We start from the raw sequence: 13,451 nt of genomic DNA on the forward strand, positions 1-13,451 counted from the left end.
TTGCCTACAGTCTGTACACACTCATTCATAACACTGTATAGGCTACACAAAACACATTGTTTCCATTATTCATAGTGGCCTATTCTTTTCATAGCATAATTTCTTAAATCGAACTATTTAGGCTATATAGGCCTAGTTTACCAAAGTCCCACTAACCAAACATAAATCATGGCAGGTCTGAACATGCAACATGTAAAATATTGACCCTGTTTGACTACAAAGTCATTTGTTAATCAGCATTAAATGTGACAGCTGATATGACACATCCAATCCTGTATCTTTTCCCATAGTCTATTAATTACAATGAATAGACAATTTCATTGCCATATTTGGGGTTTGTGTGAAGTTCTCTTTCCACCCAGGCGGTGGTAGTAGTTCATTTGGTGCTTTAAAAAACCCAGACATCGCCAGTCCTTAAACATGACCGTAATTACTGAAAAGGCTATGCGTGATATAAGCAGATGGTGTCTATTTTGCCTGTGCGTTTTATTGCATGTCTTTGTTAGAAGTTAAATAACGTTTTAATATAAATTTCATTAATTGGCGATCTGAATTCATACTTAATTAATGTTTCTCTTTCAAACACAACATCGCATATTTGTGCGGTAGTTTGTACTCTATATATTACGATTATCACGCTACCGGGAGCGTGCTATGCGCGTTCGGCCTGGCGTCCACACGAACAGGGAGGCGTCAAGCCATTCATTGGGAGGAAGACGGACAAACAGAGAGAGAGGGGAAGAGCAGTACAAGCAGATAGTAGTCAAAGCTGGAGAATCAAAAGCTGGGGTCCAAACTCAGAGGAACAAGTGTCCGACTGGAAGGCAGAATTAGTTAGGTTGAGATGGCGGAGGTAAGCGATGTTTTGATGTCGGTTTTGTCTACAATCCGGGTTCCGAGGCCCGGGGACCGTGTCCACAAAGACGAATGCGCCTTGTCATTTTCTTCTCCGGTGAGTAACCATCTTCTCATTAACGTTATTGGCTTCGAATTACACCTCTTTTATATATGCCTTTTCTTTGGGGATCTTTTTTAATATTTTTATTTGTGTATTACCAGTTATACAGCTGGCTAGGTTGGTAGTTAGCTAGTCATAACAATAGCTAGCTAACGCGTTAACTCGTTAGCTACTGTAGCTACATTGAGAAACGTTAACCAGCAAGCTAACATCTTTAGCATTCAGCTAACATTAGCTAGCTACTGTAACCAGTGGTTGTCTAATCATTTCCGAATATCATCATGACCAGTTGTCAATGAACTCACAGTAACGATACGTAGTTAGCCAACGTTACCTTTCAAGTTTAACCCTAGTTAGCCAGTTGGCTAACTATAGCTGCCACTTGACGTGTCATTCCAACTGTTTAGCTAACTAAAGTTCACTTGCTAGTTAGCATGCTAGATAATCACACTGTCAGTTGTCACGATGATCTTCAATGCTATTAGTTGGTCGCGTGGAAAACTTCAACTACTGTACGGTTACATCCAATAGGTTGTTGGGTAAACTAGTTACCAAGTCAGCCAATGTAATGACTAACCTTAATGTTGTTCTCGCATTATTTTTTTTATAATTAGGAGAGTGAAGGAGGCCTGTATGTGTGCATGAACAGTTTCCTTGGGTTCGGCAGTCAGTATGTGGATAGACACCACACCAGGAGCGGACAGCGGGCTTACCTGCATATCTCCCGGACCCGCAAAGCTCCGGTGAGTTACACACGGTTCCTTCAAACCTTTTACTGAAGTCTGGCAGAGTCTAGCCAGCAATAGAGGCACTTGAGGCTGAATAGTGGCCAAACAACAAACACATTGAGTGTCACATTTCAGTTTTCAAAATTATTGGCCTCTAGACAGTACAAAAGTAATACACCTTTACACAGTATGACAGGGAAGTGGCAGCATCTAATGACAATGTGCCATCAGGCCAGTTCAGCTGATTTTAATGGCAGCTACTTCTGTTTGGTTTGCTCAACGTCTCTATAAGAAATTATACACTATGAATGAACCACCTTTCTTGTGGATGGAGACATTCCACAATTCACAAAATCTGAATTGTCATTTTCCCCAGAAGGAAGATGATGAGAACTCTGGATCCGGTGACCCACCCAAGAAGAAGCCCACCCGATTAGCCATAGGTAACACCAACACATTTTCAGGCGGGCCTATGGCGGGTGCAAAGAACCCCGAAGCAGCCTTCAGGTAGCCTGTGTACCAGTCTGTTTCTACTAACATTCCACTCCTTGTATTCCATGTCATGACGAGCATGTGTTTAGCAGATGACACCGAGTGGAATGATAGCTAAACATACTGGTACACAGGCTAGCCTTCAGGGACGCTGACACCAACATTTTCCGTTCTATCCGGTTGTAGCCAAAACTTTCAGAAATTACTCTGCCATGATAGATCAATGAAACTGATATAATATGTCTATTTACACTCCTCCTCCTCTCTGTCTCAGGGATCGAGGGAGGGTTCAATGTGGAGCAGGAGCAGTATGAGGAGGAAGTAAAGGTTGTCCTCTTCCCTGATAGACAGGAAGTTACATCCGATGACCTCGCCACCATGCCAGATGTTGTGAGAGAGCGGGTGAGACACTTTGAGGGTGAACACTTCAAGTGCTGCCTCAACTTTGCTAATTATGTCTTAAGTGTTGTGTGTTTGTCTGTGTTTAGAAAGAGGCCCTATCATTGCCATGGGCATGTAGTTTTGAATCCATTCATAGTTAGTGTATGCATCGGAAACTTTTTTTTTAAATGGTCAGGGAGATGGAATTTAATTATAATTTTGACACTGCAAATTGACCACAGCTAAGCCCAAAAAGAGATTAAAAATAATTGAGACACTATCACTTTTTTGTGGGGAGGATTTAGGAACAGATTTCCTAAAGTAAACTAATTTTATCTGAATTTAGTATTTTTTTTGGACCAACTAACTTTGGGGGGGGGGGGGGACCACTAGCGGGATGGTTTTGTCCAGTGGGCAGCCTGTTGTTGACCCCTGCTCTAGGTATTACACTTGATATAGATTGACCATGCATTCTTGTTGTAACCGCTTATAACCTTCTATATCCATTTAGGTATCTCTAGCCATGGCAGGGCTGATGTCTGCAGACTCAGTGTCTCACACCCTGCAGGTGCAGCAGTGGGACGGCGAGGTGCGGGCAGAGTCCCGGCACGCCGTCGAACTCAAGCAGCTCAACAACGGCACCAAGATCCCTCCCAGGTGAGAGGCTTGTTAGGCTCGATTGTTGTTCTGAGCTGGCATTGGCTAGAATATCATGAGCATTCCAGCGTTAAAGGAACTCAACAATTTTGCTCCTTTTGCATCATAAATGTCCATTCATTTCATCCTCGACTTGGATCATATACAAGGTCTGATGGTGTAATTAATATATTAAATAATGTATCTCAATATTTTAGCCTAAATAAATGTTTTAGTGAATGTTCATTCTTTGTCAATCAATCTCATTCTCCCTCTGTCTTCCTCTCCATCATTCGATGATTCTTCCTTTCTCTCTCTGCCTCTCCCCCTCTCCAACTTTCTCCCTTTGCTCCATCCCTGTCTTCCAGTGGTTGGCGGTGTGAGGTGTGTGACCTGCAGGAGAACCTGTGGATGAACCTGTCGGACGGAAGGGTGTTCTGCGGTCGCAGGTATTTCGATGGGTCCGGGGGGAACAACCATGCCCTCCTGCACTTCCAGCAGACGGGACACCCTCTAGCAGTCAAACTGGGTACCATCACCCCCGACGGCGCAGGTGATGGAAACACAATACGAATACTTGAACACTTGAACCAACACTATTCCGTTTTATTTACCAAGTACTTCTTACTAGTCCCAATATTCCTGCAGTCACAGAATCCATATTGACACCCTTAAATTATTGAAAATGAACGATTAACAGAACACTGGCAAGGAAAAGGACTCGAAGGAAGTTGTAGCTTGGTTAGAGGCTGTATTCTTTGAGCTTTTGATGTCTGACTTGCTTCTGTGGCCTTTCCAGATGTGTACTCCTATGACGAGGATGATATGGTACTGGATCCAAAGCTCCCCGAACACCTGTCCCACTTTGGCATCGACATGATGACCATGGAAAAGGTACTACTGTCGAAATCAATAAAGATACAGGGTCTCTATGGGCAAGTCCTCTCCTGACTCGTCGTCTTTAGTGACAGATATTTTCTTTCATGAATATGGACTATACTTTTCCGTACTTGCTTTAGCGACAAAATGGTTTTCAAAGCTGGCCTGGCCCCATTTTCAATAGCTCATTTGTGTTATAACAACAAAATTAGAGATGGGACTCTGTGTGATCAGTCCTCTCCATCTGGTTCATGTGTCAGTATCTTCCCCACTCCCATTCCTTCCCTGTTTCTCCTCTCCTCGACACCTGTCTCTCCCTCCCTCCCATGCAGACGGAGCATACGATGACAGAGCTGGAGATAGCGGTGAACCAGCGTGTGGGGGAGTGGGAGGTGATCCAGGAGTCAGGGGCCACCCTGCGGCCTCTGTCGGGCCCCGGCCTCACCGGCATGAAGAACCTGGGCAACAGCTGCTACCTCAACTCGGTCATGCAAGTCCTCTTCACCGTGCCTGACTTCCAGAGCAAGTCAGTAACCGTCTATCACTTCTACCTCTTAGTCTGCGTCCCAGATGCAACCCTATTCCATTTCTAGTGTACTACTTTTGACCAGGGCCCATTGGCCCTGAGATAAAGAGCAATTGAGACGGATTGTAAAAAGAGTGCTGGAAAATACTCACGAAACCTCTGTCGTGTGTGTGTGTACCCCGCCTCAGGTACGTCTCCAACATTGACAAGATCTTCAATGAAGCTCCAAGCGACCCCACCCAGGACTTCAAAACCCAAGTGTGAGTTTCCACCAAATGCGTTTTTATTTTTCAATGTAGCATGCACACACGTTAACGTTGTTATCCATTTTGCGTCAAACGGCTTATTAAACCTGCCCTTTCCCAACAACCTTGAGACTACACACACCTGTGTCTGGAAGTATCACAGTGTCAGGGTTATAACACACACGTGTATTCAAAGCTAGTCACACTGGCATACAAATGTTAATGGCACACACATTGGGACTGTGAGATGCATGTGTTATGTTTGGATGGACAGTAGGTCATTGTCTGAAGGCCAGCCTTTCGCCACCAGATGTCACTAACTGTTCACTTATCTGAGAAAAAAACTATCCATTTCTATGGCCAAGACTAGCATTAGATAAGATACGGGGATGGTAATCGTTAGCACTTATTTTTAAGTATTTGGGGGGGGGGATGCAAGCCGACCCTATCTGCAGACCAAATCTCCTTCAACACTTTTCCCTAATTTATAAGACTGTTTAGTTTAAGAAATAGGATTTGTCCGGGTAGATCAGTAATTCCTGTTTTTATTATCCTCTATTTCTACATCTTGAAACGACTTTATTCCAATGTTGTTTTGGTGTTCAACATCTCTTCCTTATTTCAGAGCAAAGCTGGGCTATGGTCTGTTGTCGGGCGAGTATTCCAAACCAGCCCCTGACCCAGGAGAGGGTTCTGAACCCAGCTCTGAACCCAGAGTAAGTGAATGGAAAGCGCAAGAAGATTGTTAAGAAAAACTTCTGAAGTCAGAATGCTAGCAACCGTAGCACTGGCACCTCAAACACCTGTCTCCAAACATGACAAGGTTTTTCCAGTTGTTTACATTGTCTAAATAACTATTTTTTGATTTCCAGGGTGACCAGGTTGGCATAGCAGCACGTATGTTCAAAGCACTTGTTGGGCGGGGCCACCCGGAGTTCTCCACCAATCGGCAACAAGACGCCCAGGAGTTCTTATTACACTTCATTAATATGGTGGAGGTAAAGTCTTTCCATCTTCTGTCATCAGTTCCCCCCCCCCTCCTGTTGTCCCCCCTTTTCTTAGTATTGTTTTATTAACTACCTCAGAGAAACTGTCGTTCGGGGGTGAACCCATCTGAAGCCTTCCGTTTCCTGGTAGAGGAGAGGATCGTCTGTCAGCAGTCACAGAAAGCAAAGTACACGCAGAGGGTGGACTACATCCTCCAGCTACCTGTGCCCATGGACCAGGCCACCAACACAGGTGAGGGGCTCATGGGAAATGTAGTTTGTTATTGTGTCAATTCCCTTGGTTTTTATTGAAGCCTTGTTAAATAAGTCAACCAACAAGTTTTTATAAGTCAAATATATTCTTCACAAAATAACATTTATTTAAATTGAAAACATCAATTATCCCTCTCTCTATCAGAGGAGCTGCAGGAAGCTGAGCGTCGGCGTGAGGAGGCAGACTCGTCGGGAGCCCCTGCCCCCGCGCCGGTACGCGCCTGTATCCCGTTCACAGCGTGCATGGCGGCTCTCAGCGAACCGGAGACGCTCACAGACTTCTGGAGCTCCGCCGCGCAGGCCAAGACTACCGCCACCAAGTATGACAACGCACACGATTCACTCAGTCTGTCAATCTATCAATCAGTTTCCCAGTCAATGCAATGTCTTTCCCAACTCCAGTCCACGAGTACCCACAACGGCACACATTTTTGTAATAGCCCCGGACAGGCACACCTGGTTCAACTTGTCATCAAGCCCTCAATGAGTTGAATCAGGTGAGCTTGTCTGGGGGTCCAACAAAAACATGTGCTGTACTGGGGGACTGGAGTTGGAAAACTCTGAATTAAATCATCCCATCAATGCATTTTCCAAGGGAAAATGTAGTTTGTAATTAGTCTCGCTCCCGCTTCATCCCTCTTTCAGGACCACCCGCTTTGCCTCTTTCCCTGACCACATGGTTATCCAGGTTAAGAAGTTCACTTTTGGTCAGGACTGGGTCCCCAAGAAACTAGGTGAGTAGTCTGCTCTGCACACAGTGTAAACAAGGTCGACATGATCTTCTGTATTGAATACCATTTTATTTTCATTTACATACACATGCAACATCTATACCTGTGGGTTATCACAGACGACATCAGTTCAATTCAAGTGGGAAATTCCATTGTAGTTGCTTGACAAGTCCAAGGAACCACACATTTTTAAATTACTTTTCCATTAATGTGAGAACTGAAATGTGGGATGAATGTGGCACAGTTCCTGTCAACTAAATAGATGTTTGTCCCTGCAGACGTGAGCATCGACGTTCCCGACACGCTGGACCTGACTGCGCTCCGTGGGACCGGCCAGCAGCCGGGGGAGGAGCTTCTGCCAGAGGTGGCCCCACCCCCTCTCATGACCCCTGACGTGGAGGTCAAAGGTATCCTGGGTTCCCACGGCAACGAGGAGGACGACTCGCTCTACTCCCCACTACTGTGTCAGTCTCTGTCCTTTCTGATCTTTCCTTCCTTCATCCCTTCGTTCCGTCGTCATATTTTCCTTTTCTTCTTTCCCTCTTATGTTTTCTCCATGTTTTTGTGTTTACACCTTTTTGAAATTTGGTTTTGTATTTTCAGTGAGGTGATGTGAGTTATCATTTCAATCCTATGGTGGGAAAGAGACTTGGTTTTGCTCTTATTGTCCAGAATGAGTTTAATGTGGTTTGCCAAAGTGCTTTTATTTCGTTGGCTGTCTCCAAATATCCAGTTTCTCAGCAATTGTTAGGACCATTCATGGCATCCGTATTGTTGCTGCCGTCTGTGGAGTGCATCCATATAATTAGACCCTCTCCCCTCCTCATGCTCTCGCTCTCTCAGCCCCAGTCCTGGATGACTCTACCGTGTCCCAGTTGTGTGAGATGGGATTCCCACTGGAGGCCTGCAGGAAGGCTGTGTACTATACTGGGAATACTGGAATCGACGCAGCCATGAACTGGGTCATGGGCCACATGGACGACCCAGGTAGGTTCCGGAGGATCAGTTTTGCCAAATATACCGTAAAACACATGTGTCTGTCATGGAGGGCTATAATTGGGTGGTGTTTGTTGAGAAATGTACACTACCGGTCAAAAAACATTGTAAAATAATAATGAAGACATCAAAACTATGAAATAACACATATGGAATCATGTCGTAAACAAATCAAAATATATTTTATTTGAGATTCTTCATATAGACACCCTTTGCCTTGACAGCTTAGCACGCTCTTGGCATTCTCTCAACCAGCTTCACCTGGAATGCTTTTCCAACAGTCTTGAAGGAGTTCCCACATATGCTGAGCACTTGTTTTCCTTCAATCTGCGGTCCAAATCTCAATTTGGTTGAGGTCGGGTGATTGTCGATGCCAGGTCATCTGGTGCAGCACTCCATCACTCTACATCTTGGTCAAATAGCCCTTACACAGCCTGGAGGTGTGTTGGGTCGTTGTCCTGTTGAAAAACAAATTATAGTCCTACTAAGCGCAAACCAGGTGGGACGACGTATCGCTGCAGGATGCTGTGGTAGCCATGCTGGTTAGGTGTGCCTTGAATTCTAAATAAATCACTGACAGTGTCACCAGCAAAGCACCATAACACCTCCATGCTTTACGGTGGGAACCACACATGCGGAGATCAGTTCACCCAAACCGCGTGTAACGGTTTTGACTTGAGGTTATTGTTTATAGGGGTGCCAGGTAGGTTGTGCCTACCAAGGAAAATATTGATTTCTCCTTTTGGTTTGGGAGGGAATGAGTCCCATCTGGTCCGTCAAGTCTACACCAATATAAAGGACTCATGTAAAAGTCAGGATGGACATACACTTTTCATAAACCCTTAAAACATTAGAAATAGCTTCAAAACAGCTGTATTCTTTTGCGTGGGTTGTATTACCAACATAAATGTTCAGTACCTCGGGCCTACAAGAGTCCAGCCCGGTAAAGGAGTTCAGGGAACTCAAGTGACCTTAGTCACGCAATGTTTGTCCATTCATAAAAGTGTAGAGTAAACCCAGTCTCAATCATCAAATCAAATCAAATCAAATCAAATTTATTTATATAGCCCTTCGTACATCAGCTGATATCTCAAAGTGCTGTACAGAAACCCAGCCTAAAACCCCAAACAGCAAGCAATGCAGGTGGAGAAGCACGGTGGCTAGGAAAAACTCCCTAGAAAGGCCAATACCTAGGAAGAAACCTAGAGAGGAACCAGGCTATGTGGGGTGGCCAGTCCTCTTCTGGCTGTGCCGGGTGGAGATTATAACAGAACATGGTCAAGATGTTCAATGTTCATAAATGACCAGCATGGTCGAATAATAATAAGGCAGAACAGTTGAAACTAGAGCAGCAGCACAGTCAGGTGGAAGTTGAAACTGGAGCAGCAGCATGGCCAGGTAGACTGGGGACAGCAAGGAGTCATCATGTCAGGTAGTCCTGGGGCATGGTCCTAGGGCTCAGGTCAGTTGAAACTGGAACAGCAGCATGGCCAGGTGGACTGGGGACAGCAAGGAGTCATCATGTCAGGTAGTCCTGGGGCATGGTCCTAGGGCTCAGGTCCTCCGAGAGAGAGAAAGAAAGAGAGAAGGAGAGAATTAGAGAACGCACACTTAGATTCACACAGGACACCGAATAGGACAGGAGAAGTACTCCAGATATAACAAACTGACCCCAGCCCCCCGACACATAAACTACTGCAGCATAAATACTGGAGGCTGAGACAGGAGGGGTCAGGAGACACTGTGGCCCCATCCGAGGACACCCCCGGACAGGGCCAAACAGGAAGGATATATCATCCAATCAATAACTATTTTACCACACAACCATAAAGAGTATCAATTCTCAATAAGTCTTCAACTACAACTGACCACATAAATCATCACGGTATACATCACACTAAAACAAATTAAATACCGTATGCAATATAGTTGTAGTCAATCGGTCAGTCAGTCGGACAATCCAATCCGCCAACAGATCTCCAGCTGAGAAAGGCCACGACGAAACAGCTGAGACCAACTGAGATGTGTAGTCCAAAGGAAGAAATGAGTGGATCCAGGTTAAAGTTGAGACAAGGCTACAAAGCACTTTTTAAATACAACAAAACAAACAGAGTAAAGAAGCTTCGGAACTGAGGGTTGAACACATTCGCACCACCATCACAACCCCACTTTTGCGCAGCTGATGCTGGCTATTTAATTGGGAATTAAAGGGGAAGCGCCCTATTGGAAGTAGAAACACTGAGATGGTTCAGACACATTCAGGGCCGTCTCACAAAGACACGGCGGTTTGAACCAAAAATCGCAAACTTGGACTCCAGATCAAAAGACACATTTCCACCGGTCTAATGTCCATTGCTTGTGTTTCTTGGCCCAAGGAAGTCTCTTCTTCTTATTGATGTCCTTTAGTAGTGGGTTCTTTGCAGTACCATGAAGGCCAGATTCACACAGTCTCCTCTGATCAGTTGATGTTGAGATGTGTCTCTTACTTGAACTCTGTGAAGCATTTACTGCAATTTCTGAGGCTGGTAATTCGAATGAACTTACCCTCTGAAGCAGAGTTAACTCTGGGTCTTCCTTTCCTGTGGCAGTCCTCATGAGAGCCAGATTCATCATAGCCCTTGATGGTTTTTGCGACTGCACTTGAAGAAACTTTCAAAGTTCGTGAAATGTTCCTTATTGACTGCCCTTTATGTCTGAAAGTAATGATGGACTGTCGTTTCTCTTTGCTTATTTGAGCTGTTCTTGCCATAATATGGACTTGATCTTTTACCAAATAGGGCTATCCGCTTGCTATTTGAAGAATCTCAAATATAAAATATATTTTTGATTTGTTGAACACATTTTTTATATATATATTTTTTTTTTTGGTTACTACATGATTCCGTATGTGTTATTTCATAGTTTGATGTCTTTACTATTCTACAATGTAGAAAATAGCAAAAATAAAGAAAAAACCCTTGGAATGAGTAGGTGTTATAAAGCATAAGTTAAATGGTATGGACTGCCATGTGTTTGAACGTGAAGTAGAACCAGTTCATAATTTCCAGCAACGTTGTTACTCATGTTTTAAAATGGTAATTTCACGACGGCATGTAATTGATTTCATTGTGTACATTGTATTCACGTTCCCTCCCCCTCTGTGATTGGCTGCAGATTTCTCCTCTCCCTTGGTATTGCCGGGCACCAGCTCCGCTCCCGGGACCACGCCCACAGAGAGCATTTCTGAAGAGCACCTAGCAACAATCGTCTCCATGGGCTTCAGCCGAGACCAGGCCACGCGAGCACTGAGGGCCACGGTGAGACGGTGTTTCCCTTACCATTACTATGAATTTAATAAACTCCCCTTCACTACTGCTGTAGTGACTGAATTCCTTGATGTTGGTTTAAAAAATAATACAAAAACTGCAGAGAGATTTCGCACATGCTCAGTGGCTGTATTCACCTTGTGGAATTTACAGCTATGATTAGACCTTTGGCACAATATACTCTATTCTAGCACACAGTTGAAGTTCACACATACATTCTTAATTTGTGCTGCTGGTCAGGTCTCCAACCTTAAACCAAGTGGTCTCTCCTATCCCTCTCCTCTTCCAGAGTAACGTCCTAGAGCGCGCCGTGGACTGGATCTTCTCCCACCTGGATGATCTAGAGTCCATGGAGGTTTCGGAGGGGGGCCGCTCGGCCGCCGAGAGCGAGGGGTCCAGGGAGCCCCCTCCTGGGCCTAAAGTCCGAGACGGACCCGGCAGTAAGTCAACAGTGAGAGGAAGGGAGTGGGTCCAGTTTGAGTTGGACGTTTGAACATATTTTAATATTCTCTTCAAAGCACCTATGTACGCACTCCCGGAAAACAAAGAATATACTTAATTTTTTCCACCTCAACATTTATTAGTTAATGATTTACTCTTTGTGGAAAGCATATTACATGTATTTTGACAATGCGCACAGACTCCAAATTGTTGTCTGTCCATGTCTTTCAATTTGAAAAACCCCCTGTATTCAAGTTTATGTCAAATTGCAGTATAGATTCACTGTCACTGATGTCTCTACTATGTACATCTTCCATTTTCTCCTCTATCCTCCTCTCCCTCTCTTCCAGAGTATGAACTGTTTGCCTTCATCAGTCACATGGGCACGAGCACTATGTGTGGCCACTACGTCTGCCACATTAAGAAGGACCAACAGTAAGTGCCATTCTCTCCATTTCATATGGAAGAAACCACTCCTTGTATAAATGAATGTCATTCTACTTAATGCCCACTTCTGTGGTGCACGGTGTTGCTGATGAGATTATAACAATCTAGACAAAGCTTTAAAGTGCTTTTTTCTTGTGTTCTCTTGTCTTTTTTTCTCTCTCTCTCACACTCTCTCTTGCTCTCTCTGTCTGTCTGTTTCTCTCTCTCTCAGGTGGGTTATCTTTAACGATCAGAAAGTGTGTGCCTCAGAGAAGCCGCCCAAGGACCTGGGTTACCTCTACTTCTACCGGAGAGTCACCGAGTGAACGGAGGGGGGCAGAGTTTCATTTAGGGAGGGGAAGAGGGTCGCCAACATGCACATATACACACTGTCACACACTGAGCTACTAAGAATGCTCTGACACACGCTTCTGAACTGACAAATGTAGGGTTTAAATAAATACACTTTTCCCACAGCTATGTACGCAGACACAGGCAAGTGGAATGGATGGGGTGTTTTAAAGGAAGTTTTTTCCCCCATTTTTTTTTTTTCTTCCCCCCTCCACTTTTTACAAACACAGTAGTGTTGGTGGAAGGCTGCTGGTGTATTCACCCCTTCTAAGTCTATACTCATCTTGCAACTGACACCAATCAACTCGTGATAGATACTGGTAATCATTATACAGTGTCTATGGCAACAATGTTCCCTCCCCCCCCTCTTCCCTGAACAACATGCCACTTATTGACTAGCATCCGTTGTATTGTTATTGCTTCTTAAGCCAAGCACTGCCTCCCTTCTCTCCCCCTTCTGTGTTCCAACATGGCATTTTCATAAGTTTGGCATCCACAGTAATAGAGAGGAAAAAGTTAATAAAATACAAAAAACATAAATTTGTATTTAAAAAAAAAACAACTAAATAAAGTAAAATAAAAACTAAACGGGTTCTTTCAAGTGTGGTGAGGGTGATATCTGGCTGGTTTTTGTTGTGTTTATTTTGCTCAAATGAATTCCTTTGTTACTTCTGCTCTGACAAATAAAGATGTCTTTGTGCCGCCCCTGCTTGTTGTGTGATTGTCTTGAGATGGATGTGACTAGTGGCAATGCTGCGCTGGGTCCTTATATTCAGGCTCTTGCTGAAGAGACGGGGATACCAGGTTAGTCATGGTGCTCCGCACTGGCATCAGGCCACAGACTCAACATCTTCCAGAGGACTGTTACATGCCAGTGACACGTAGTGAGAGTGCAACCATAGGTCTTGTCTTCATCACAGGGTGGGAGTGGGATCATTGTGGGGGTTAATTGGTTGATATCAGTTACACCTGCCACCATACTACATTTTGGCTCATTTTATGTTTGCTGCTACTATGCTCTTCTAAGAACTAATTTAGTAGTCTTTCGGGTGTGTATATCTTCATGGCCACATGCCTGGAAGACCCAAGGCCATCTC

At 44.4% G+C, this 13,451-nt stretch overlaps 1 protein-coding gene across 4 annotated transcripts; it reads left to right on the top strand.

The window, feature by feature from the left end:
- Window positions 1–416: 416 nt before the first annotated feature.
- Window positions 417–13,059, top strand: LOC109910189 (ubiquitin carboxyl-terminal hydrolase 5-like). 4 transcript variants are annotated; one of them, XM_031791836.1, is made up of 20 exons: window positions 417–952; window positions 1,573–1,701; window positions 2,066–2,129; window positions 2,453–2,580; window positions 3,071–3,216; window positions 3,564–3,748; window positions 3,995–4,089; window positions 4,407–4,600; window positions 4,789–4,860; window positions 5,471–5,561; window positions 5,718–5,843; window positions 5,931–6,084; window positions 6,250–6,424; window positions 6,750–6,838; window positions 7,114–7,242; window positions 7,679–7,822; window positions 10,985–11,127; window positions 11,426–11,576; window positions 11,928–12,012; window positions 12,236–13,019. In XM_031791836.1, the coding sequence occupies exons 1-20, from the start codon at window positions 845–847 to the stop codon at window positions 12,327–12,329; spliced, it is 2,502 nt and encodes an 833-aa protein (XP_031647696.1). In that variant the 5' UTR covers window positions 417–844; the 3' UTR covers window positions 12,330–13,019. The 4 variants fall into 4 exon arrangements, with proteins under 4 accessions (XP_031647696.1, XP_020364917.1, XP_020364930.1 ...); XM_020509328.2 differs by having other exon boundaries at window positions 421–952; window positions 2,063–2,129; window positions 7,114–7,299; window positions 12,236–13,059; XM_020509341.2 differs by having other exon boundaries at window positions 464–952; window positions 2,063–2,129.
- Window positions 13,060–13,451: the final 392 nt, after the last annotated feature.

Source organism: Oncorhynchus kisutch, linkage group LG2, assembly GCF_002021735.2.
Source record: "Oncorhynchus kisutch isolate 150728-3 linkage group LG2, Okis_V2, whole genome shotgun sequence".
Lineage (NCBI taxonomy): Eukaryota > Metazoa > Chordata > Actinopteri > Salmoniformes > Salmonidae > Oncorhynchus > Oncorhynchus kisutch.

What these genes read in the sequence shown, in the direction of transcription:
- LOC109910189 (XM_020509328.2), top strand. Translation starts at nt 845, where the DNA reads ATGGCGGAGGTAAGCGATGTTTTGATGTCGGTTTTGTCTACAATCCGG. An exon ending in CATCACCCCCGACGGCGCAG is followed by an intron (nt 3,749 to 3,994) that starts GTGATGGAAACA and finishes TGGCCTTTCCAG; the next exon opens with ATGTGTACTCCTATGACGAG. An exon ending in ACATGATGACCATGGAAAAG is followed by an intron (nt 4,090 to 4,406) that starts GTACTACTGTCG and finishes CCTCCCATGCAG; the next exon opens with ACGGAGCATACGATGACAGA.